At 33.3% G+C, this 27,687-nt stretch overlaps 2 protein-coding genes and 1 non-coding gene across 16 annotated transcripts in view; 1 reads left to right on the forward strand and 2 right to left on the reverse strand.

Moving 5' to 3' along the window:
- The first annotated feature begins 51 nt into the window (after positions 1 to 51).
- Positions 52 to 6,413, forward strand: LOC133190118 (protein Mpv17-like). The gene is made up of 7 exons (XM_061325593.1): positions 52 to 230; positions 3,921 to 4,030; positions 4,140 to 4,229; positions 4,544 to 4,639; positions 4,745 to 4,777; positions 4,876 to 4,928; positions 5,055 to 6,413. Exons 1-7 carry the CDS (start codon positions 158 to 160, stop codon positions 5,227 to 5,229), a joined length of 630 nt encoding a protein of 209 aa, XP_061181577.1. The 5' UTR covers positions 52 to 157; the 3' UTR covers positions 5,230 to 6,413.
- On the reverse strand, positions 806 to 879 carry Trnas-aga (transfer RNA serine (anticodon AGA)). Its single transcript has one exon. It is a non-coding gene; the product is annotated as a tRNA-Ser (tRNA).
- Positions 6,414 to 10,526: 4,113 nt separating the features above from the next.
- The window catches only part of LOC133189997 (protein scribble homolog), a 44,743-nt gene continuing 27,582 nt past the window's right edge, over positions 10,527 to 27,687 (reverse strand). For 6 of the 14 annotated variants that reach the window (XM_061325467.1, XM_061325463.1, XM_061325464.1 and 3 more), the window contains 19 exons: positions 27,619 to 27,639; positions 25,834 to 25,914; positions 24,672 to 25,676; positions 24,354 to 24,470; positions 23,607 to 23,669; positions 22,954 to 23,175; positions 22,465 to 22,521; positions 21,525 to 21,593; positions 20,272 to 20,325; positions 19,581 to 19,832; positions 18,376 to 18,469; positions 17,979 to 18,000; positions 17,713 to 17,736; positions 17,051 to 17,203; positions 16,221 to 16,330; positions 15,153 to 15,196; positions 14,769 to 14,957; positions 14,163 to 14,231; positions 10,527 to 12,824 (listed from right to left, as the gene is read on the reverse strand). In XM_061325467.1, the coding sequence (XP_061181451.1) occupies positions 14,163 to 14,231; positions 14,769 to 14,957; positions 15,153 to 15,196; positions 16,221 to 16,330; positions 17,051 to 17,203; positions 17,713 to 17,736; positions 17,979 to 18,000; positions 18,376 to 18,469; positions 19,581 to 19,832; positions 20,272 to 20,325; positions 21,525 to 21,593; positions 22,465 to 22,521; positions 22,954 to 23,175; positions 23,607 to 23,669; positions 24,354 to 24,470; positions 24,672 to 25,676; positions 25,834 to 25,914; positions 27,619 to 27,639 (2,646 nt within the window). In that variant the 3' untranslated portion in view covers positions 10,527 to 12,824. The remainder of the gene's footprint in view (positions 12,825 to 14,162; positions 14,232 to 14,768; positions 14,958 to 15,152; positions 15,197 to 16,220; positions 16,331 to 17,050; positions 17,204 to 17,712; positions 17,737 to 17,978; positions 18,001 to 18,375; positions 18,470 to 19,580; positions 19,833 to 20,271; positions 20,326 to 21,524; positions 21,594 to 22,464; positions 22,522 to 22,953; positions 23,176 to 23,606; positions 23,670 to 24,353; positions 24,471 to 24,671; positions 25,677 to 25,833; positions 25,915 to 27,618; positions 27,640 to 27,687) is intronic. The other 8 variants (XM_061325465.1, XM_061325459.1, XM_061325461.1 and 5 more) reach the window with 7 other exon arrangements.

Here is a 27,687-nt window from a genome sequence, read left to right on the forward strand (position 1 = left end):
CAAGATTTAGTATGAGGCGTGCCAATTCCGGTTACGAATATTTAGACCACTTGCACATCAACGTGAGGTATAGCAAGTTTCGTAACTGAAAATGGAAGGACGACAGAGAGCTCACATCATGCTAAATATGCTTTAATGCACTAGATTATACCTTGTCATGAATACCGTCATTCGGGTGCATTCTTTGTTGATGAGAAAACATCCATGGAAGACAGTGGCGTTTTCGACTGGTGAGTCATGTTGTTTACAAAACAAAGCGCTGCTTGATAAGTAAACTAGGGCCTAATAACAAAAATGCATTCAGAAATTAGAAATTACTTACTTTCTATACATAAAGACATTTTTTTTCTCTATGCACTAAATATTAGAACCGATAAAATTTTAAATACATCATGAATGATACATGGCCCATATTCTAGCTCTGTAATAGGTCCAGCACAACCTCTTGATTCAGCTATACAGCTTGAATTAGCTTTAAATTTTATCTTCATTAAGCTATTTCATAATAGCTTGATAAAGCTATTTTTATGTAGTTTTTCAGAAAATATATTTTGTAACAAAAAGACAAAAAGTCGCAAGTATTTACCTATTCATATATGTACTATGCACTATCTAAAATTAAAAGCAACCCAAATGAAAGATAGATATAACATAGCAGCTTTTGAAACAAAACAAGTATTTCCATTGTTTGGATAACTGTACACCATCTTGGTACAGGCTTGTTTGCATTGATGTGTAGTATGGAAAGGAGGAATGAGTTAATATACATTGAAAATTCATAAATTTATATATAATGAAAAACATATGGCTGGACCGGGAATCGAACCCGGGACCCCTGCATTTCTAGTCAGGTGCTCTAACCACTGAGCTATCCAGGCCGATGTCCACAGTCCAGCCTAAATTCCTACAGATGTGTGGATATTAGTATGATTGCTTCACACTGTGCTGAATTACAATTACGTACCTTGTTGACCAGAATTGACCTCCTTTATAATTTCATTCAAGAAGTAACTTTGAGGTCACAAATCAGTTGCTTTATATAGCCCCCAAACTTTTAGAACTTTGAGTACAAAGTCTTTAAAGGAGATGTAATTTTACGAGCAATTTTAACATGCCTTGTTTTCAGAAGAATTCAAGGTTCTCAGAGCTCCAGATAAATTTTTACCCCAAAGTGTATTTACTCTGATTTTCAAATCAATGCAGATTTTGATTTTCAGCAAAATGATTTAAGATTATTTTGTTAATATATAAATGTTTTGACATCTATTTTGATTTTGAGCTTGTTATTGAGATATAAGTGTTTTAGAAGAGGAAAGGGATAAAACTACAAAGGACAGTTCCTGTATTTATTTAAATAAATTTTGAAAATACCAACAAGATTTTTTGCTAAAACTGAGAAACATTCTTTTTTGACAAGGAAGATCATACAGTAGGTAAAGTTACCATGGGCACATAAAACTTTTCCTTCATTTATAAGACAATATCATAACAAGAGTAAACCGAGAGAAAAAAAAAAGAAGCTTCATTAATATGGCAAGTTGAGAGAAATCAGAAATTGGCAATGAACCCAATATCATAAAAAAACAAACAAACAAAAAAACGTCATGTACAAACCGCTTGTAACTGTCCTACTAAACAGAGAACTTTAGGAAATCTAAGAGAACACTTGATCGGTAAATTCAAATACATATTAGGCCATATGCGTAATGTCTCTCTACAGCAATTTATTTATTTAAAAGTGTTCAGTTGATCTTGGAATTAAACAGAGCTGGTTTTTTCGGTATGGTTTTAATATGGTCTTCACTGTTTTTTTTTTTTTACCACATCATGTCCTCTTTGATAACATTGCAGTATAAACTTTTTTTCTCCAGCTAAGATTTTTTTTCCTCCAACTATCGTTTGTTTTCTAGGTAGCATTGTTTTCATTTACTTATGTATTACACTCGTTACAATATCATCTTACAAAGACGACACAAGCTTTTGTGTGCTTAAAAGTACATGTAACTATGCCTAGTGCATAGTCTTTCTATTTAAAGAAATCGATTTTAATCTATATCTTTGATTCTTTCTCCCGAAATGGAAATCGTCGTCGCAATTACTAGAATATTCCTGTTTATCAAAACAATTCTTAAATCAGTATTTCGTTTTGAAAAAAAAATCAAACGCTGAGTTAACCTCAATTCATATCATAAGTCGTACTTGTATTATTCAACCAGTTGTACACAGTACTTTCATGGTGTAATGCTTATCTACGATTGCTAATGCGTAACTGTACACCCAGTTATAATTTTCAATGTATATTTTGTAAAATTCAATGCATATTCCTGCAAATACGCACCTGCCTGGTTGAATATTATCACTGCACCAAAGTGCAACTTTTTGTACATGCTGAAAAATTAACACACTTATGAAAAAAGTGTGGTAAAATAGCTAAATGAAGTTGTTCTTAATAGCTTGATAAAGCTATATAGCTAATTCAAGTAGCTAATTCAAGCTATATAGCTAATTCAAGCTGTATAGCTAAATCAAGAGATTGTGCCAGACCTGTATAAAATGAAATAATCACTATATGAGTTTTTGCCCAAGCTTGCATTGATGGTGCATGAGGGATGTTTTCCATTGTAAAGAAATTAGTTCTGACGTTCTATCAAATTCAAAAAATAAAAATTCAGAAAAACAGCAATCATAAAGAAATATCTGTAATATTAAAAATATCCCATTAATATTGAACCTTCCTTGTGCTTGTTTTAGATGAAATTTGTCAGCTGAACCTGGTAATTCATGATTTAACTGTGTATGTGGCATTAATTAATATAAAAATAATACCACTTGAAGTCCCAGTGTTTGAGTTATTTTTTATGCCCCTGTAATCGAAGATTTGGGGGTATATAGTTTTTGCCCTGTCCGTCCCTCTTTCTGTTTTATTGTACGCAATAACATAAACCTTGCACATAACTTTCGAGTGGTTGGAGCTATGGCTTTCATATTTCACATGTGTATTCCTTGTGACGAGACCTCCCCTAGGGTACCAAGATCTTTGACCTCTTGACCTTGGTGTTTGACCCACTTTTGCAAAAATTTACTCAACTTTAGCATTTGCCATAACTTTTGAACAGTTGTTGCTAGGGCTTTCTTATCTCACATGTGTATTTATCCTGAAAAGACCTCTCCAAGAGTATAAATATTTTGACCTTTTGACCTTGACCTTAGAGTTTGACCTACTTTTAAGAAAACTTTAATCTTGGCCATAACGTTTGAACAGTTGGTGCTAGGGCTTTCATATTTCACATGTGTATTCATCATGACAAGGCCTTTCCATGGGTATAAATATTTTTGACCTTGACCTTAGAGCTTGACCCAGTTTTTAAAAAAAACTTTAACCTTGGCCATAACTTTTGAACAGTTAGTACTAGTGCTTTCAAATTTCACAGTTGTATTCCTTGTGACAAGACCTTCCTTCAGATATCAACAATTTTGACCTTTTGGCCTTGACCATGGAGTTTGATCTACTTTTGAAAAACTTTCAGCTATGCCATAACTTTTGAACAGTTGGTGCTAGGGCTTTTGTGTTTTGCATGAGTATTTTTCATGACAAGGTCTTCCCCTGTGTACCATTACTTTGGACCTTTTGATCTTGACCTTGGAGTTTGACCCACTTTCAGAAAACATTAACCCTGAGACTATCTTTTGAATGGTTGGTGCTTTGGCTTTCATATTTACTAGGTATATCCATTGACACAAGTCCTTTCTTTGGGTAACAACATTTTTGATCTCTTGACCTTCGAGTTTGACTTACATTTGAGAAACTTTAACCTTCGCCATAAGCTGCCATACAGGGGCATCAGTGTTTCACAATCACATCTTGTTTTTAAATACAAATTCCACACATATCCATAACTCTCCTAGTAACTGATTTGTAGGTTTTGTTATGTCAACTGGAGATGCCATTTCCCAGAAGTTTGTTGAGAGAAAAAATAAATTGGATTGTAAAAGATACATGCGATACTGGGCTTTTGGATTACTTATTGCTGTAAGTGAATCTGATATTTAATGCCATTAACTGTCACAGAATGATATGTGTATAAGCAATTTAACAGAAGTTTTTTTTTTACATCTGCTTGTATCATTATAAATTTTAGGGACCACTTTTTCATGGATGGTACTTAAGGCTGCAAAAGGCATTTGGCAGTTCAAGATTTGCCCCATTTAAAATGGTGATCATAGATCAGGTAGTAATACTATGTGTTTGTTTGTATTCACTAATCTTATTTGGCTTTTATGGTAAGTAGACATAAGAGTTTTAAGGACAAACATGTGTTTTCAATACATGTACATGTATTACCTTTGACAGAACTGTTTTTATAATAGCATTGAGCTTTAGCTTGGCGAGCATCTAGTATTTATGCAGAAAAGTTTCTTTTCACCTCAGCAATCAGTTATAAAGGCAATTTCCTCCACTAGACTGAAAACTCCATGACCTTTTCAATGAAACTTTGAAGAAATGCTTAAAAGATAAAAATTAAATAATAATCTATATTTTCAGATAGTTTTTGCTCCAGCCTTTCCTCCATTTTTCTTGGGTGTCATGGGAATAATGAAGGGAGACTCTCTGTCCATGGTGAAGCTGAAAATTAAAAATGTGAGCAACTTAAAGCTACTTCAATTAAATTGTATCAGTGCTCAGAGAATCTGTATGTGTTTTAACAATTACTGACTGTGAATTCCATTCTGCTTTTTATTTCAGGATTATTTTGATATACTCACTAGTTGTTGGTCGGTAAGTAACCATTTTCAGAACACTGATTACAAATAAAAAACATATTTAAGATTTGATTTCATCAAGGCATGATTGATCAATAGAAGATGTCTTTTCAGCTTTGGCCAGGTGTGCAATTTTTAAACTTCCTGTTAGTCCCCGTGAGCCACAGGTATGAACACATTTCAGATTTATTTATCGGATGTGGTGGACTATATTCTGTTTTTATATTTTAAATGAAATTGTTTTAGTTTTAATTCAGAAGTTAAATCTTTTGTATTGAATTATTTTCACACAGGGTTTTGCTCAACAATACGGTAGCCCTTGGATGGGACACATACTTAGCATGGAAAGCAGATTCTAATGAAAAAAATGCACTGGAGGCAAAGCCAGCCATCCTACAGGCAGTGGCAGATAACTCTGTAAATCACACACCCATTCCATCATTATCTACACATGATCTGATCCTGTGAATTAAAGTATACAACAATTTATATCTATTAGCTAATCCCACGATATGGATTTTAATCATCTCTGTACAAGATAATCCCATGAAGTGGACTTTAATTATCTCCTGAAAGATAATCCTGTGATGTGGACTTTGATATCTTTGTACAAGATAATCCAATGAATTGAACTCTAATTATCTTTATGCAAGATAGTCCCGTGAATTGTCATCCTGAGGTATTTTGTCTGGATTATCTCCACATGATCTCGTGTTATTCAAATATTACAATTAAAAACAAATTCCTTGTCAGCAGGAAGATGAGGGATTACATGTCAGTTATATTTAGTGTTCAGCTCATTTACTGCTACTGTATTTATTATGCATCATTAATACTCTGATCTTTGTTTTGCATGGCTTCTAGTTGTTATGCTCCTAAAGAAATGTTCCCCATTTAATCCCTCATCACTGTCAATGCTAGTCTGTGATTAAGAATGATATTACCACTATAAGTGATATTTACATGTATATATAAATATGCATTATCACTGACTATGTTTTATTAAGGATTTGCAGAATATTACTGCAGTTCTTTTATGATGTTCCAGGTATCACTGGTCAACTGTATATATTTCTTTCTTTGTTCTTTTTATTATGTTCCTGTTCAGCTGTTAACTGTAATTTCCGTGCTTGGCATATACATTGTATAATTTCTGTATATTAAATAAGATGCCACAACTACATATTAAAGACACAAATTTTAAATGACTTATTTTACAATTTGTTTAAAGCTTGTGCCATTTTTCCAATGTAAGAAAGGATATATTGGTACCCTTTGCAACTGTCATCTATAAATGTAGACCTAAAGGTGATGAGAAAAATTGAAGGAAAGTGGTACATGTAGTTTTACTGAAACTAGGTAATGTGCACTTGTCTTTCAGGTTATCTTCCATTACATGTATGATACTCTCATTTGAATTATATTTGAAAATTTAAATATATTTTGTTGTACATAGCATATTTATTGCATTTTCAAGCTTTTCAGATTTGTGATCATTCTTGCAGCTTTAATCAAATGGACAATTTGATGTTATATGGAACTTAATGTAAAAGTACAGAGTGGAAAGTTTGAATGCACTGCCATTGTTAATGCATTAAGTGTTTAGAGGTGTTTATATTGTATTGCTTTCTAAATAAAGCTTTGACAAATTATTTTTTTTTTTTTTATATTTTTAAAGAATTCTTATTATCCATTAAAGTGAGCTAAGTGATTTCTTGTGAAGTTTCATGTTCCAAGAAACACATTCTATGTACAGACTTGAACTTTGGTATCTTGAACACTGATGTCTCGAATACCATGGATATGTTGAAGTGATTTAAAAATTCCAACCATTTTTTCTTTAAGTAATTTACCCTCAAATCCTCATTTGAAGTTTTTACTTGGTCCCATCGAGTTCGATTTAATGAGGTTTGACTGTATTGTAATTAGTGTGTATGATATTTCATGGAAATTTATTATGCCCCCCTTCAAAGAAGGAAGGGCATATTGCTTTGCTGGTGTCTGTTAGTCGATCTGTCTGTAGGTCCACCAACACTTTCTGTTCATTTTCTTCCCAGAGGTTGCACATACTGGAATGAAATTTGGTATACAGATTTATCATAAGAATATCTAGGTCAAGTTTTGTTTTGGGTATGTTCGAGCAATGTTTGACAGATTTATGCCCCTTGGACTTAAAAAAAATTCCAATATTTGCAGTTTCCGTTCGTTTTCTTTGTAGAGGTTGCACATACTGAAATGAAATTTGGTATTCAGATTTATTATAAGAATATCTAGGTCAAATTCTATTTTTGGTATACGATCGAGCAATTTTTGACAGAGTTATGCCTCTTGGACTTAGAAATATTCCAATTATTTGCAGGTTACGTTCATTTTTTTTCTTGCAGAGGTTGCACATACTGAGATGAAATTAGGTATACAGATTTATCATAAGAATATCTAGGTCAAGTTCTGTTTTGGGTACAATCAAGCAAACCCTATAATGTTTGTCTAAGGGGGGGGGGGGGGGGCATAAGTATAAGAGCTTCACAAACATCTCTTGTTTTTTTAACAAGTTAATGTAATAATAGTTCTTTCCGAGTGTGCTACATGTATATAAAAATATATATTTATACGCAAGACATTTAGCAATGTACTTGATTTAGTGGTAACTGCTCTCCACGAAACATGCTAAATAGAATACACAGCCAAATATAAGACATTTACAGTAGCTTGTGTCACCAGAAAAAGCAACAATTACAATATAAGCTACAGACTGGACGCCTGTGGACGTTTAGTGGTTTGTATGCTGCATTGCAACTTCTGGACAATTTCAAGATCATTGAAGATGTAAATGATACTTTTGTCATATGGAAATATGGGATCAAACTAATAATTTAGAAAAATATGGAAAGTCAGAAATAGAGTCCAGAGGCCTATGGGCCTTAATGCTCACTCTCGAGATTTCTAAAGAATTCCCATGTAAACCCTTGAAACCCTATTGTGGCCCTTCCATTCTCCCAGGGATTATGACATTATACAAGGATGGTTGTAAATCAGTGCAACAAAGTTTTGCCTTGTTGTTTCTTTTAAAGATTCTTTGTATATTCCTTTGTCAAACTTTGGCCCACCAATGTGTTCACACCCTCCCCCTGGATTTCATTATTTGATCAGATTTGAATGAATACTACATGTGGACGTTTACATATCAATAGGACTAACTGCTGTTCTTTAGAAGATTTACCACTGCAATGTTAAATTTTAGATCCTCCCTTTGCCCCACCCTTGGGGAGGAGGGGGGATTAAGAAAAACACATATGCTTAAATTTATACAATATAAGGTGTAATTTTAGCCAATCAGTTCTTTAAAAATTTTCGAAGATTCTTATGGCATTGAGTGAAGCTTGAAAGCAATCTATAAACAGTCTGATGTTCATAAATGAAATAAGACCCCACCTATAAATGTGATACTTTATTGTGTCACCTGAAGAGCAGAGCAACACTTGGGGATCGCTTTACCAGGTGTCTGACTGTCACACCTTATATCTCGAGAACTGTAAAAGTAATGGTCAGGATTTGATATTTTGCACATATATTGCTTGGTACTATGGCTTTTGTAAATTACCATGGTTACTGACCTTGTGACCCTTGTCCTTTGACCTACTTTTCAGTTCATAGTGCCAATATACAGCATATTTTTGACATTTAAGAGGTAAGTCTATGCTATTTAGCATGTGCACTGTTTGTCATAAAACATTATGAAAAATACCAGCGTTACAATCCACTTGACTTTGACCTACTTTGCAAAAAGTACCCCTGACAGTTTAATATAATTAATGCCTTTTGAATTTTTGAGAGGCATGGATTTGATAATTAGCATTTATACCTGTTTATGAGCTCATGATACTGTATGATATTCAGTTATCAACAAACTTATATTTAGATAGTATGAAAGTACATAGGGATTGGTATTCCACAAGGGATCGTGTAGACCGACAATTGCAGAAAAGTCAGACTGAAATCTCTTTTGGGGGATTGTTGGAAACACGTATTAATAAAAATGATAAATAATTATTTCTGAAAATTAATTTGAGGGTTGGGAACCATACTTTCTTTGTTAGATTCTATCACAGTCATACTATTCACAGATGCTTTTTTTTTCTTTGCAGGCAAATGCATGTATTATAATAGCTGACCACTCTCAGATTTATTTACATCTTTAATGAAGTTACAAAGCAGGCGACACATGCATTCTTTGGAACACTCTAGTTTATAATTAATTTTATATATTCTTTTTAACAAAAGCCCAACCTTTTTAAATGGAGATCCACTGAAACCTTCCAGGATTTCAATACCTATATTATAGACATACTAACATAACAGATCTGTCAAAATTGACTCACAGATTACTCATAGTAAGTTCTAGGTACATGTACTAGTTTTTCATAAAATCCACTTTTGCAAGTAATAAATGTGCAAAATATTGGATTCCTATCTCTTCATTCAAGCAAGAGAATGCTTCACCAGTTGATCCCAATTTGACACACTGTCATGTTCACAAAAGGAGCTGTTTGCAAACTTATCAAATGCACACATTTTTGTGAAATTTCGTACATAAAATTTATCAAGTCAGCTCAGCTTTGGATGCATATATGCCAAGTATTATGGACAGTAAGGGCCAATTTCTGTTCCAACATATACAAGAGGCCCATGGGTCTTAACCATCATCTGATTATCAAAAGTTTTTCAGGTTATGTTCAACTCATCCCTGCCTAATTTAACCCATGTAACATGCATTTTACAATTTGAAAGAGGGCTCTTTGTTCATTATCATACTGCATAAACTTTAGTCTTCAAGATGCTCTAAAAGTAAGGAAGATTTTTTTTTTAAGATAAAAAGCATTTTAAATTTATGATCACCTTAGCCCCACCCTAGGGACACAAACTGGTAAAGGCTCAAAGCTTATAGTCATCATAGATACATTTTGCATGCTAATTTTTAATTTTGTTCACAATTGGCTTCATTCATAGATGCTGCCAAAATTGGTTCGTTCTGAAAACCATTTTGGAGAAACCAGAAAGTTCAAAATTTTAGAAACGATGTTCTTAAACCATAGCAATACACTGTAGGTCACCTGACATAAGTAATCTTCTAAAACCATAATAATCACAAAATCTTTTCATGATGGCCTGTTTTCATGGACTACAACTATTTTATAGTCTTGTGGGGACATCATTTCATGGGCAAATGTCGGATTATAAAAGACATCACCTATATTTCTCATGGCTATAAATTTGAGGGTAAGGGATACCCATGAAATCCACAAAAATTAGTCCCCATAAAAATGATTCTATAGAAAATCACTTTATTTGCCAACCAAAGTACGTCATATTTCAAAGTTTCTTCAAAAAAAAAAAAGAGAAAAGAAAACAGGAAAAAAAAAGAAAAATTCTTGTTATAATTTTTCAATTTTAAAAAGTTTAAAAAAGAAATTAAAGATAACTAGTGTGTTAGAAGAAGGTAGTCCATGTAATGCATGAGAAAACATGCAATTGTCAAAGAATTACACTGTACATGAAAAACTTAACAAATCACATCATTAATGGTACTCATCTCCAAGGGCCCGACTTGAAATAGGAATTACACACATCAGACAGAGAATTAATAATGATCTAGATTACCTTCATGCCTTGCAAACTAAACTCAAACGTTGTCAGTATAAAGTCTAATGTTCTGGGGAGCTAAAAATATCCTCAGGGCTGTTAAATGTTAAAGAATAACATAAAAAAACAGCTTCAGCAATTTTAATACATGTACAAAGTTATAACCATGGATATTTATAAGTATCGCACAAAGTTAACATTCATATCTATTGTAACAGCATACAACTATATTTCTGGTCAATGATTAAGAAATCTTACCAACAGAGAATTTATGGACCATTATCTTTACTAGCATCATTAAAACAATGCCCAACTACTGTTAAAAAATTTTGTTCATTTAATATAAAATCACTTAAAAAATTAAATCAAACATCAAGTCATTAAAATCCATAGCTTGATTTAAAAAAAAAATCCCCCATATAAAAATGTCTATTCCACAGAATTTTTCAATTAAACATAATTTAGTTTTATCTACCTGTACACTAGATCAGCATTTTACAGAAATGTATAATACAGACAGTTTGTACAATATGCATAAATTAAATTGTGTCTTTAAAACACTATGATACACAAGAGACACACTTAAATACTGATAAAAATCATCAGGAATTCTGATCAGATGTGGGTCAACAAAATTTGTTCAGACACGCAAAGTAACAAGTTTGTACATGATCCTTAAGGTGAAACATACTGTATTGCAATTTTCTTGTCCGTGATTACTACCACCTTTGTTAGTATTGGTTTAGTATCCGATAATAATTACATTTGTAAGTCTTCATCAGATATTACGTATATGAAACTAAAATAAGACATAAAATCATATCAAAATCTAACCACAGTACATCAGTAACAATAGAAGAAAAATTTGTATCCTTGTCCATTTATTCATATACCGTATATTCTTTTTATTATAGATTCTGTGATTCACAAATAAATGAAACCCCTTTTCCCTTTTGCATTGCACCTATGTCCATAACAAGGCCATCTATCTTACGAGAATATATTTCTCCCTCATCTATCTGGACATGTTACATAGATTCTACATTAAAATATTGATAAATTATGCACCATTCTATGCATGCTTATAAACTAATCACCTACTTAACTTCACCTGTATTGCTATATACCTTGGGTACAATTATGTTGATTTACATCACAATGTAAGCCTATATTTTAGTGAAGACTAGAAAATAGATTCTGATAATGAAAAAATTACAGTGATTTAAGAACCCTTGGGAAAAAAACACATAATACGGAAGCAACAGATTCACATTTAATATTCAATAGAGTGGGTGTTAGTCTTCTGTGATGTCTTGGGATTTAATTATCTTATTCTAAAGACTCAAAATCATCCTCTTACTGGTACAACATTATCAAGCAACAAAAATTATCTCTTTTTTCATGCAAATTAAACATCAGACACATGAAATTACCAATTTTAAAATTCTAAAACAATCGCATTTAGAGCTACACTGCACCATTTCTATTTTTTTTTTTAATGAAGCAGCTCACACAATTCTAAAATAATTTATGTGGAAAATTCGCATATAAAACTTCCATATGCTGGAGAAGATAAACATTTAAACCATAAAAGGTAGATATAAATACATAAAAATATTTGCAGGCACTTTCAATTCTTAAAATGAGGTATAGCAAGATAAACAAATTGGTTTTGCTTTCTAAAACTAGACCAAGATTAAGTGCTGACTAATTTTGATCCTTGCATCACTAAAATGTAAAAATCCTTTCTTTTTTTTTTTTAAATATGTATATAATTAAATTATCCTATGATGAAAACAGAATTCTTGACAGGTACAATCTGAATTAAAGTACAATATACAAAGGATGAAAAAAAAAATCCTATAAAGCAATAAAATGCCTGCCTTGTTCTACAAAATACACATCCAATCCCACAGGAAAGATCCACCTAAGCATACAGGGCCATAGGAATTTTGTCCTTACTCTGGGGATATTCCATTAATGAACTTGGTTCCATAAGGTTGGAGTCAGAATTGAATATCAACATATATAATTAGGTCAAACATGGGAAGAAATAAATAAAACATCATTTATTGTTATGAAAATGATGTTAAGGCAAAAACTTGTTTGCTGTAAAAATCCAGTCATCATAACTTGTAACATGGCTAAATCAGACACATGCTCCACAAAAATAGTCTGTATTTCACAAGAATTGGGTGCCTGCCTGTGTAGGGAGTTCATGCAGAGTGCTAGGTGGAATGTCCTGTGATGGCTTATCTACCCCCATCAGGTAAGTTGACTAGTCCCGGCCCCCATTTTTCCCATTAGATGTACCTGGACCTGGTGGGGGTGGTAAGGGTGGCTTGATCAATCTTTGGCATCTTGTGTACCTTGTGTCTGAGCAACAATAAGGTATTGAATTTATTCCTAATTTTCACCCATCACTACAAAAAAAGAAAGAAAAATAATTAAGAACACACACACAAGAAACCCACTAGACGGTATGCAATACTGCATGGTATTCACTGTTTGATATGAAATCATTATTAAGTACTGTGATTAGTCTAATATTAATTGTACCTTTGCAGTAAACATAGTGAGACAGATTCATTTTAAGGCTGCAAATTATTTTTCAATTGAAAAGTGATGGTCTATGTAAGCTAACAACTTTGTTTTAAAATTATTGCCACCTATTTACATGTAGCTATGCAAGAAATTTAAAATGATAGTTATGTTAGACATCAGTTTACATATTCCATCTACCTAAGTTTCAAGTTAAAAGAAAAACATAACCAGAATAGGTAACTAACTGACAGAGTCTGAAATTCAGAGGAAAGTTTGTTTTTTTATTTCCCTGTAATCAGGTCTTCAGTCAATATCTAAGTTAACTTGGTAGTAATTCAAGTCCTGATTACAGATTTAATGAAGTTAATGGTCAGTGTAACCATTCCCATCTTCTACAACCCTCTTCTCTCCCTTTTCTCTGCACTTTCCTTTTCCCTTTCATTCCTTGCAAATATGAAGTTAAATGATAATCTTAATGTCATCTTGGACAGCATTTAACTATTTCAAGGTCAAAAGTTGAAGTCATCTTTATTTATGAATGTACATCTTCAGATGATTATCAGGTCATCTGCTACAGATCTAGAGATTAACCAATTTCAAGGTCACCACCCATTGGTAGCATTTAAAAAAATTATTCTATCAATTCAGTTTGAAGATTCAAGAATTTACTTTGAATACCACATTAGTACATCCACAGCACAGCTGAATACATCAGTTTTATAAAATTGTTGACAAAGATCGACAGATGTAATATGGCCATTCAGAACAATGACACCACAATCAAGACGTTTTTAAAACCAAGAAAGTTAAATGACCAAAAAATGGTAGTATTGACTGTAATTCATCAACTGTAAAATGACAGGCTCCAAACCTTAACCCTTTCTTCTCTGATAGGATAAATTATATTACAAGTAAAATAATATACAGAATTGTGTAAAATTGTCTTGCATGCTGTAGCCATTATGTTATAATATTTTTTCTTTTCTTTTTTTCTGGTGTCTGTCATTTGACTTGTTATTTTGACTGTATGTTGTATTTCCCTAAGCTTCAAAGAAATTGAACAGTAACAATCTACTGTTCATTATCTTGCTCTAAAAAAAAACTCACCTAGCCTGTAGCCTGATTTGATTCATCTTCTAAATCGAGTTCTAAAAAAACTCACCTAGCCTGTAGCCTGATTTGATTCAGCCTCTAAACTGAGTTCTAAAAAAACTCACCTAGCCTGTAGCCTGATTTGATTCATCTTCTAAATTGAGTTCTATGATGTTTTCTTTAGTAACCTCCACCTATAAGTGTACCACAACCAACACATCAAGTGTGATGTTAAATCATTTATACAAGTCAGTGACACAATAATAAATGTTGTTAGTGAACCAAAAAAGTATTACTGTATTACTCATTCTAAATGCCGGTACTATACATAAATAAACATTTTTGTCAAAGTATTTAAAATGTTGAGCCACACCACCAGTAAAAGTAACCCACAACAAACATGCCAATTTTCAAATTAACCCAAAGACTATCTTCATGCAAAGAACCAGGTAACAACAGAAGCTTAGTCCATATACACTAAACATACCACAACAACAAAAATACTGAAGTCCTAAGCAAAACACTGAGGTTTAAGTAAATACAAGGCCACGGAATCCATTGCTTGTGCCCTAATAAAAGTAAATCTGGGAAGCATATCCCATGGCACTAGTTACCAAAATGGCTTACATTATAAGACAACAAAAACTAAGAGCTCAGTCATGTTAACCACAAAAACAAAAAAAAAAAAAAAATTAAGGTTCAGGGAGGGCAGGCAAGACACCTAGAAGTACCTCATGTTCTACAGTTTTTTCAATGACTTGAATTGTTCTCAAAGATATTTTTCCTGTATTTTCATCCACAAACTCGACAGTTTTGAGCTGACATTTCTCGTCAAGTACTCGCGACTTTTCCTGGACCCTAGTCTCCCCCTCTTTAGTTTGGACAGTTAGCTTTTTGTTCTGATAGGGACTTCGTGGACACTGGTTATTGTGTCAGAGACAAAAAAAAGGACATGGTTAGATAAAATTCACAAATAAAAAGGTCATTCTAAATGTTGAACAAGCAAGGGCATCCAATGTTTTAATTACTGCATATGATTCCTTGGTTAAATTCATAATTCCACTGTTAGTAAATTAATGATATACAAATCTATTTGAAGTGATCTTTATTTTTACCTCTTGTTCTCCATTTGCACTGTGTTTTGCTGAACTTTCTTCATCTACAATGAGTATAAAGTACAAGTAAGAAGCTTATCTTCGTAACTGGTTCATAATACTCCATGAAAATGTCTTGCAATCCAGTTCATATCTCATTGATAATGTTTAAGTTAGCCATTAAGTTTTCCATAGTCTGTCATAATAGTTTTCTTGTGAACATCCCTAATACATGTATGTGCTAAAAAAATTATCTTGGTTTTAGCAGGAATTAATCTTTTATCAAGCCTGCATATTTTCTTCAGACTAAGTGTTTGTCATAATATTTGACATCCTTTGCAATTTAAATTTTACTATCCTACTTAAAGTCCAAGCTCTTGAATTGGGACTTGCTAGTGAACTGTGGGCAATTTTTAATTTAACTGAACTGTGAGTAGTCTGGACTTGTAATTGAACTGTGGGCAGTCTGGACTTGTTATTGAAATGTTGGCAGTCTGGACTTGTTATTGAACTGTGAGGAGTCTGGACTTGTTATTGAACTGTGGGCAGTCTGGACTTGTTATTGAACTGTGGGCAGTCTGGACATGTTATTGAACTAAGGGCAGTCTGGACTTGTAATTGAACTGTGGGCAGTCTGGACTTGTAACTGAACTGTGGGCAGTCTGGATTTGTAATTGAACTGTGGGCAGTCTGGACTTGTTATAGAACTGTGAGCAGTCTGGACTTGTTATTGAACTGTGGGCAGTCTGGACTTGTTATTGAACTGTGAGCAGTCTGGACTTGTTACTACTGTGGGCAGTCTGGACTTGTAATTGAACTGTGGGCAGTCTGGACTTGTAATTGAACTGTGGGCAGTCTGGATTTGTTATAGAACTGTGAGCAGTCTGGACTTGTTATTGAACTGTGGGCAGTCTGGACTTGTTATTGAACTGTGGGCAGTCTGGACTTGTGTAATTGAACTGTGGGCAGTCTGGACTTGTAATTGAACTGTGGGCAGTCTGGACTTGTAATTAAACTGTGGGCAGTCTGGATTTGTAATTGAACAGACTTGTTATTGAACTGTTGGCAGTCTTGACTTCAGAATCTTACCTGTGGTTCCAGTATCTGGCACGGTGGGCAGTTTGGACTTTTCCTGCATTTCTTTGGCCAGTCCTATCACAGCCTGTGCCTTCATAGCATCCACCTCTAGTGACTTCATTCTACAATTGTTGCATCATGAAATTTTTAAAGTAAGGAATTAGTTTATAATATATGAAACCATTTTATTTTTCCTCAGTCTTGAAATGAAAGGGGGAGAAAGACTTAGAAAATAAAATTTCACAATCATGTATATACCCACAACACATAGTTTTAATACATGTTTATTTAGCATCTACACAACATTACTATATACCGTAACTGAAGTGTAAGGTAACATTTCTTTTTCTACCTCTAATAACCCAGGACTACGTGTAAAAATATTAATTCAAACAAGACATGTTAATCAGGTACAGAGAAAGCTCACAAATCCAAAACCAAACCATGAGGTGCCAAACCTTGTCTTATCATGCACTCCACTGTTAAATATTTAATATTTCTTTCATTCAGTATGTTTAGAAATCATATCTTTAATGATGAAGATGATCATTCTAAATTACTAATCAAACCATTAGTTGATGCAAGATGATCATGATAATAAGAATTACAAATATGAAAATGCTATGTTAAATTGACTTTAAAATTATAAGATTTTCTGTTTTATTGAAAATTCTTAGAAATAATTGGATATACACTGATACAAAACAGAATGCATGAGGGACGAATATTCATGCCAAAAAGATTATATTCCTTCCAGTTTACGATAAGAAAACATATTTTTCTCGCTTCAGTCAATTTAACAGTGTCAAACTCCTGAGTGATGATGATCGTGGTTGACAGACCTCGCTTGTCTCCACGCGGCCCTTTTTTCGGCCTCCAATTCTCTTTGCTCCGCAGGGCTTAGTGGTTTTTCCAGTAGCCCTTCCTTTATCAGTCTTTCCTGGAGCCGTTTTTCGGCTTTGGCAGTTCTTACGACATAAGAACCTGAAGAGCTGCTATATCAAGATACAGAGAGACATACAAATAAAAGCCCCCGCAAAACACAGCACAGAGAAAAATAAACGTTCAGCTTCACTTAAACTCACAGCAATCGTGCTCAGTGTGAAAAGGTAAAACACTGGAAAGACTGAGAGAATAAATGAAGGAATATGATTAATTTATACAGGTATTACATGGAAAGCTCTAACATATTACATGCTACTAGTATGAACATTAATCTGATTTATGAAATAGTTATACAAAGACATGCCAAATTTTTAAATCTGAAAATTTCATGAAAATTTCAGAGGTGGAATAATAGTTGGATTTTCTCTTTAGCAAAGCATTTTAAGATCGCACAATGCTTGCATGCAAGGTTGACAAAACATTATTCTTTGTACCCGTACCCTTAAACATAATTCATGATTAAAATTTTCTTTTTCTTTTTCCCCCATAGCATTCACCTCCCAGACAAACTCAATATGGTGATCGTGTGTGTGGTTTTTTTTTTAATAATTATTCCTACCTTTTCCCTTTCCATTTTAAGTTTCTAAAATTCATAATATATGTTCAAGTATAAACTATCCTAGTCTTATAAAACTTTCCTTAAAAACAAAAACCATTTATCAAATGAAATTTTCATTTTTAACTCCTAGAGTTGACTATTGGAGTGATAAATTCTATCTAAGAAATAAACTGTGTGGTATACACATGTAAATAAATTAGCTAACCTGATAATTGGTAATAAACAGCATAATGAAAAACACTACCAACTAAATCTAAAACAGTTACCTTTGTTGATCTGAAGAATCAACTGAAATGAAAAGTTCAAATGAATGATACATCACATACTGTAAAATCAAAATTTTTGTGGTTTGAAGAAAAAATATTGGTTCACTGGGATTTGATTTCATGGAAGAAGTGTGGAGTTATTTATTCGAAATTTTACATTTTGTGGAGGACAAGAATTCATGGGTCTCTTCATACCTCAAAAAAACCCCTAAAATCTCAATTTACTTCAATTATAGTCATACATTTTTGACACAATAAGGAAATAGTACTAGATTTGTATATATTATACTTAAAATGACATTTTGATGTTGATCATACACCTGTGCCAAGGTAAAAAGTGTCCACAGTAATTATTAATTTGGACAATTAGAAGCCTCTTGATTATATCATTCCTTACCAGAATGTTCCTGTATCTCCTTTTCAAAGAAATACTTCTTGTCATTGAAAGACAGTGTTTCATTCTTTGGTATGGCATTGGTTAAATGTGATGTCTATAAGGAAACAAAGGCTCATGGACCACAACGCTCACCTGAATCAGCTTTCTCATCCACATAAATGAGTATGTAGATTAATTAAACTCCTTATACATGTAATAGATAGCCTATCTACTTAAAGTTTCAACAGTTTTAATTCAAAGTATCAATTTTAATTTACAGGGTTTACAATTTTTAATTTACCATATCTACACAAAGTTTATGAAGTTTTGATTTACACTATCTAAATGCCTGTCATCAACTTTACAAATGCTAGACTTTTGTTTTCAATATATTTTTGTGTAAAATCATTAGATTTTGACACCAACCATGGTCTCATCCTAGTATCAGGGGCCATGATTTGAGCAAACTGGAAGGCTTTTCTAGTCAAGCAGTTCTACAGATGATATTCAAATGACCTTCCAACAATATTTATTATTATCTCCCCTTGGGAAATTTTGAATTCCTTTTACCCAATGGCAGATTTTTTTTCTCATGTTTTATTGAAATTGGCCTAGTATTTCTGCAGGCAAAATCAAAAACGTAAAAATAAAATTAAAAAAAACCACAGACGAGAGACTTCAAACCTTGATAATGAAAAATGGATGATAGAAAAACTTTGATCAGAAAAGTTCACTTGAGCCTTCGACTCAGGCGAACTTAAATTCAACATTCAATAAGCAAGTACAAAAATATCAAACTAAATGTGTTTGTTACAGCCCTTCTTTCTTTACAGATGAGAACTATACTCATAGTCAATGAAGCATTTAAGGCCTAAAAACAAATCTGGCTGTGATACAATGCCATTCTATATGTACCTATTCTCTTATTTCAGATATCAAAGCCAGTCATCATTCATGCTTAAAGATTTAACAAAAGAAAAAATCATAGCAATATCAAAATTAAAAATTGAAGAAAAAAAAATAAAATAAAAATCATGCAAAAAGGAAAGTTTTTTGAATAAAACATATGCCAATACATATATCATAAACACAAGTCCCCAATGAAATAAAAATAAATAGGTTCAGGGCCTGAAAAGATATGAGTAATGGCTTCCCCCTTGGACACAAGACCATCACTTAACACACAGAAATAACAATGATCTCCTTCCAGCTTTACATGTAGTTACCTTGGGAGGAACAGCAGGTTTGGCCAGGGGAATTCTAGACTGCTTGGGGGAGGCAACCTTTCTACCACCGGAAGGCATTCTTGATTGCTTAATTGGGTCCACAGGGCTGAGTGGGCTGACTATCTCTGGTTTGGCCGGCAGTGGGGGTTTGGGGGGAGGACCCAAGTCCTCTAGACTCTCTGGTCGAGCAATGTATGAAGGCTTAGGAGGAACAGGTGGCCGCTTTGGTGGAATAGCTGGTTTAGCAGGCGGCTGATGTGAAAAAGTCACAAGACATGATGCATGCAGGAGAATTTATAGGTCATGCACATACATTTATTTTGATTAGTATCATTCAATCAGGTACCTGTATATGAGACATACATGTATATTTTCATTCAAAACAAGAAGTGTCATGCTTTTATAATTTATAAAGTAGTTATAAAGAAATGTTTGTTAATCTAAATGTGTTTTAACATGAGTAACTAACAATGACAGTGTATAGTCACATTGAAATGTTGTTAGCTTTCAAAATTTGAAAAATATATATCTATGTCTATAAAATTCTATCAAAATGATATTGCAATACATGCTGTTTGTCTCATTCTATTCAAGAAAGTGCCCACATTCTATCATTTTTTAAAATAAACAAAAAATTCCTTTCACTTCTCTCCTACCGAAAATAAATGCAAAAGAATTCTGCATAGCTTACCTCTGGTGCAATTTTTACTGTTTTTTCTGGAGGCACTTGATTTTCTACTGAATTCTGCAGTAAAAAGAAATATACAGTCCATTACAATTATTCTTACAAGTACAACGAAGGTTGTCCCAAAATTCTGTAGACTGAGCACATATCTTACAGATATTAACGTATCTCTGTAAAATTTTCTGGGCAGATAAAGTGTGTTGTTAGTTGATAAATTATGAAGTTTAAAATTGTTTATATGAAAACAATTCGAGTAATTAAAATCGCATTGTAACCTTTCCTAATATAGGGAGCAATCTCTATTGTAAAGAAAACACAAACTTTACCTCCCCTTTCAGATTTCTTTGGTGGAAATACAATAATTACCAGAATCAAGTTCTTCAATTCTTCATAAAGATTAAAGATATTGTGAAATATCTCATTTGTTATAATATGATTTAATATTAAAATACACATAAAAAATATGTACATGTGTATGCATCTCAATAATTTAAAAAAAAAAACAACAACATGTTTTTAAGGGTTTTTCGTCTGTCATCTCAATGGATATGCAAAGTGACACTTTGACAATGATTTCTTCCCTTATTCTTCGACCAATCTTTTTTTTTTTATTTAGTTTCACTTTTTCACAACTTGCAACAACTGTTTCTGTTACTTTAATAAACTAAGGACAAAAACATTTCCATGTGTACCAGACATTTATGACTTATTATGCTTTTCTGTAGGAGTGAATTCAAGTTCAGAACATTTGATCACATTCCAGTAAAATTCATATTAATTAAATTATGTACAAGAAATTTGGAGGAAAGGTAGTTATAAACACACTATTAAGAATCTCTATTTCTAGTCCCCCCGATTCGGAGTAGTAAATTCTTTTTCGTATGATCTTAAATATCATATACTGATTTTTTATTGCGATTTTTGGGTACTGCACCACCTTCTTACACCAGACTATATAATATTCTATTTAAATAGGTTTCATCTGTGTAATTACTCAATGGTTGTCCATAATTTTTATTAATTATTGTTGGTTTACTTTAATCTATGTACAAATAATTTATGACACCAGGTCCCTAAAAAACTACGCTTGTCTATGGAATATTGGGACAACCCTCATATAACAAATTGTCTGTGCATGCTTCACCAAATACAAATATCAAAGTGGTGCTTATCTTATTTGCACATAGCAATATATGGAGATATCAATATCTTCTATTGTGCACCTTGAATCATGAGTTTTCTAAATACAAACCACAAACCTGATTGACTGTGTTTTCAATGATATCATTTTCCACGGTCTCAGGAATTTTCTCATGCAATTGCTGCCTCTGTAAAGAGAGTGGGATAATTAATACATGTGTGTCCGAGTCAAGTCGGCAATTCAGACTGATCATTACGGAGTGGTAGTTCATATAAACATATACTGTGCAAATTTCTGACTGTTGTGTTTTGCTACAGTTATTTTTTTTTCTTTTTAATTTATCAAATGTTATAATGTGTAACACAGCAAAAAAAATGTGACTATTTCTATTATACAGTGCTTCTGACAGATAAGTAACAAACTTTAACATCTCTGACCATTTATCCCTTTTCAGTGAAGAAATTAAAAAAAATTAATGTAATAATTACAGGTACATGTGTAAGGAACTAAGGACTTAACTTTATTAAGAGTTTGAATAATATGGGATTTATCTTGTCTTCATTACCTGCTGTTCTTTATACAAGATACAATCATGTAAAACCTATGTTGTAATACATGTACTAGTACACATGTACCTTCAACTTCTATTATGTAATACTGCTCCTCAACAAAGCATTTATACATGAGAAACAGGTGTCAGTGTATTAAACATTTTTCTTAAAATCAGTTCATTATTACATTGCTAGATTTGGCTACATGCACATAAATAGTTTAGACTAGAAGTCAATACAAGTATTATTTATACATTTGAAAGGTTGTTTTCAAAAAGAATCTTTTATGTATGTTGCAAAGGGATACAACTGTGTTCTTCACTTTTTATTTCTTCCAGTTCCAAAAAATTACATACATGTATAACTTAGTACTGTAAGAAATACACAAGAAGACTACACCCGTAAGGTTTTTTAATGACAAAAAAGGATGCTGTGCATTACAATAGCAACCTGGGGTTACAACACATCAGCCATGTCAATCATCAAGAAAATTGGGCGTGTACAAACCCTTAGCTCCGCCTCTTCCTCCTCCCACTGTTTGGCTTCTTTATTGGCTTCCTGTTCCTAGTAACACATAACAACAAAGACATGCAGGTCAACATAAATGCATATCTACTATCTACCAGGACTTGTAGTGCTGTTTGAAATCATAAAATGATGTGGCATTAGAAATTGTTACTACAAACTAGATACAAGTTTTCAGTCACCACAAGTCACTGATGAGATCATCTACATAGATTTGTGCTCAGGAGTACAGCAATTAACAACATTAATTCTTTTTCAGTGTTACTAGAAAAATCTACAATTAAACAACATACAGTACTTGTAAGAAAAGAGGAATACTTTATTAACCAGTGCCCATTTAATGCACGATGTGTTTTTCGTTAATGGAGAAGAAAATCAGTACACATAAAGGATACAATAGGATAAATGGAAATAAAATTGTTTGACAACAGCAATGCTTAAATCCGTCAAACTGCACAAATTCTGACCCACCTTCTGAATAATAACGAGATCATCACCATCCCTGTCAATGCTGGAGATGGAGTCACCCCGCCCCCTGCTTGGAGGCATAGGGGCATTAGGGGAGTCTGGAGATTGTAGGTCTAGGGCGGGGTCAAAGCCATCAGAGACCATGATGATCATCTGGTCACTGACACTTCTCAGGGCTCGGACGGCCTCCTGATGTGTAGCCCCTATAAGACTGGTACCATTTACCTATAAAGTACATGTCAATTGCTTATGAATTCTCAATTTTCATTAAGAATGAATGGTTCCCAAGTCCTGGCAATATTTACAGCTCAAAGTTAAAGAGGAGTATATATATGTATCACAAATCAAAACCAGTGAGAATTTAGTATTGCCACACATCATAGAGTACTTCAACCTGCCACCTAATCATCAGAAAAAATCTCTATAGGAAGCAGGCAAAGAACTGATGCATGAATGTGATAGAAAAATATCATTATGGGGAAAGTGGGGGCTTTCCGTTACATAAGGTTTAGTGCATATGTTTTACTAAATACACAACTGAAACTGTTTTTTTTCTCTTTCTAATACGCTGAAAGACCATTTATTTCAATATATTCATGAACATGTAATTTTTCACTTTTAATTTCTCATTTACCTACAAAATAAAATTCAAATACCTCCAAGATTCTTTGTCCGACCTGAAGTCTGCCGTCCCTCGCCACTGCACCGTCACTGTTGATCTACAATACATGGCTATAATTAACATCACTATTGATATTTCATTAGACATCACCAATGACTTTTTCTTCCTATGAGTGTGTATCAGTGATTGATAGTCAAGCATAAATTAAGAATCCTAGAGCTATGCATGAGAAAAATACAAATTCATGTGGTTTTCAACGTAAATTCATTAATTATTACATATATTAATTTTGGCATGGTTGTCTGACACACAACCATGTCCAAGCCATCATGCTTACACCCTTGGTTGGAATAAGGTAAATATGGGGTATGTTGTTGTTCATGACTTAAAGTATGTCATGATATTGACTCAAGGTCAAGGTTACTGGGCAATAAAAATGTGAAATAGTTAGCATCCCTTGAATAGGTTCAAATTTCATTACATTGTTGCTGAGAACTGAAAAGATTCTCACGATCTCTGACTCAAAGTCATATTTCAAGGTCACTGGACAAAAAGATGTTTCAATCATATCTGTTACTCAAGAACCCTTGATTGAAATCTGTTTGACACATTTTTTTTACTGTTGTTAGCTTTATGCTGAAGAACTGTAGATCATAACTCAACATCATATTTTTAAAAAATCAATATCTCTGTACACCAGCAGTTTTAATTGATTCATACAGTTAGATGGTAACCAACCATGCTCATACTGAGTAATACAGTATCATTCCTATTTACTAACCCGAGAAATGAAAATGCCTTCATCTGTCCTGTCTTTGGGATTAGCAGCGTAACTCTTCACTCCACCTTTTATACTCATTCCTAATTTCTCTCCTGGACCTTTTTCAACAATTAGTTCCTGGAAAAAAGAATTGTTTGTAAATCTACATGAAAATCCTAATTTTTTAAGAAAAACATCCCGAAAGACAGGATGTAATCTAGAATTGTACATGTTTAAAAATAAGTGAATGGTTTACAACTACTTAAGTTTCTGAAGTTAAGGTTGAAAACATCAGCAAAACAAAATATATGTTGATGTGTTAATGAAATATTCTCCAACCTTTAGGCCTGATGGTGGTGGATCATGCCGAACATTGAGGTTAATTTCATAAGTTGGTGAAATCAACATCATCACAGCCTCCTGATGTGTGGCATTTGTTACATCCCGATTATTGACAGACAAAATGCGATCTCCAATTTTGAGATTTGTCTTGGATGCTGCTCCATCAGGAACAATTTTGGACACAAATACACCAGGTTCTTCCATTCCAAATGGATGACTTGAGTGATCACTTCCACCCACAATACTGAGTCCTAAGGGACCACCTGCCTTGACAATAGTCACCTCTTCCATGGGATATTTAGAATCTACACTACTGACTTCATTATTACCTATATGATTTACAACAGAACTAGAATTTGGGGCAAAAGTGTCTTTTGAAGAAGATTCCATCACAGATTTGCTGTCATGAGTGGTCTCTGTGTCACTTTTTATACTATTAGGTTTTGTTATAAGAGAAGAAGGGAGTTTCATTTGTGAATACGGGGACGTTTCCTTCTTGATTTCTGTGGAAGTTTTTTGTGCACTTGTTGAGGATACACTAGGTGTAGAGGTTCTATTAAATCCTGGATACACAAATGTAGGGGGTCGCACAGAAGTGGTAGGAGGTGTGTTCCAATCTGATGATATTCTCGGACTTGTCTGTGGGGAGGTGGGGTTTGGAGAAGAGAAAGATGAACCTAAGGATGATGTTGTGGGATATGTATAGGATGAGGGGATAGAGGCCGAGAAAGGACTCGGACTCACAGAGGGACTCTTCTCCACTGCATTACTGATGTGTGAGGTCTCAATGGGGGCAGGCTTGGCAGTAGGGAGTTTTTCATTCCAGGTAATCAGGGGCTGAGTCAGACTGTCCAATTTCTGTCCAGTAGGGGGCTCAGTCTGGGCCTCCTCAGGGGAAACCACTTTTTCACGATACACAACAAGTTTTATCTCCTTATCGAATCCTGTCAACAAAGCTACAGCCTGGTCATGTCTGGCATCCTGCAAGTCTACATCATTGATCTGAAATACAAAGTACATGAACAGTAAATTTCTTTTATCATAAGAAAGACCACTGAGTTTGTCTAAAGGATGTAGAACCAAAGCGTAACAATGAATTTAATTTAGTGCATTACTCTGTATTAAGCAAGGTTTAACAAAATATCGAAATATAACTTACAGATATAATACGATCTCCAACTTTCAGATTACCATCCATCTGAGCTGCCCCTCCGTCCACAATGCGGGAGATGTAAATAGCCTATAAGAAGCATAATACCTCATTAAATACCTATAAGAAGCATAATACCTCATTAAATACCACGAAGTTTTTTTTTATGGCTTTCTATCATTGCATGAGAATGAAAAAACACAAAAAATGACACACATGAGGGTCTTAACAACAATTCACACACAAAATCTGAATTGTATGAAACACATCTCTGCCAAGGATAGTGAAATCACAGAATGTTTTAAAAGTTAGAATACGCCAATCTCTTGATAAATAAATTCACTCAATCTTTGAACATCCTCCTATATGTAATCATGCAATATTTCAAATTCAGTGATGAATCTTACATGCTTTCCACTTGGGAACCAAAGGTGATTATAATATCAATATCATTAAAGCAATATTGGACAAACTATTCTGTTAATTAGGTATTCAATGTCAAATGCACACTATATGCTATCTGAAATTGTGGGATTTGTGGGACAATCTGCATCCAGGTGATATTTCACCTATTCTAAACAATGTGCATGTGGCTTAAAAAAAATCACTAAATCTATTTTGTTTGGTATTTGAATGCAATGAATCAATGAAAAAATATTTCAAAATCAAAGGAAATGTGTAAAAAACACAGCTCAATCACAGAGGTTTTATTAAGGTTATCAAATCAGTTGTGATCCAAGAACAGGTTTTATACTGATACTTTTTCCAATGTCATGGTCATTCAATGGTGAAAAGAAGACAGTTTTTTTTCATATCTGTGCTTCTTTCAATATTTTTCCATTTTTTTTTTAAATTTTAGTGGTGGCATTTTTTGAACACTTCAATTTTCACAGTGAACACTCCAACTTTGAGTCTGCCTAATACATATAGTACATATCTTAATAGTTTTCATTTTGGCTAATTTTGCATGTAATATACCGGTATAAAGAAAATTAGCAAATTGCCACAGGATAACTAATGACTGTCATAATTGAATTGTAAATGCTGTACAAACACCTACCAAGCACGTTGTGTTGAGGCTTATTCGAACATCAACAATTTTGAACAGTTTTTTTTTCTTGTAACTGAGAGGTGATTTAGCATTCAATAATTGAACCTTCCAATGAGTACCAAGTTCAACAGGTACTTCTAACTAATTTTAAAAACATAAGTATTTCATATTTCTCATTTGATAACAAGGAATGAACAGATACCCTTTTCGTATAAAATAACAAGAAATATTTATACATAGAAACAAATTATACAAGATTTTACCATAACTACATAAAGAGTTGGATAATTATAGACATTTGATGGACACAATTAAATAGTGAAAGTAAAACTAACACTGACTACTGGTAATTCAAGTAAATCCATGAAGCTGCTGAAAGGCAATAAACCTAATAATTTTTTTAGTCTTTACATATAATGAATTCACTAAATCACTAGATTTTATATGAATATTTGAACGTACGGAAATGAAAACTCATATTTTAATTCTCACTGAAACTGAAATACAAACATGCTTTATAAGGAATCTATTTAAATTTGAAATCTTTCTTGAATTCTTTTCTTATCCTGAACTGACAATGTACATGTACATTTAAAAAAGGCACAAAGCTCATTTAGTCATGTAAAAAAATCAAGATATTTTCTAAAATTAATGGTCATGGTCATAACTAAAACTCATGCCAGCTTTGGGTGAACAAAAAATGACTTGGATATCACGCCTAACACATGCCAGACAATACCAACCTCTAAGAACTCATAGATATGCTGCAAAATTATTCAAATCAGCAAATTATGATGATGTGTATACCAACT

Source organism: Saccostrea echinata, unplaced genomic scaffold, assembly GCF_033153115.1.
Source record: "Saccostrea echinata isolate AGI-Se365-2 ecotype Australia unplaced genomic scaffold, CSIRO_AGI_Sech_v1 ptg000020l, whole genome shotgun sequence".
Taxonomy (NCBI): domain Eukaryota; kingdom Metazoa; phylum Mollusca; class Bivalvia; order Ostreida; family Ostreidae; genus Saccostrea; species Saccostrea echinata.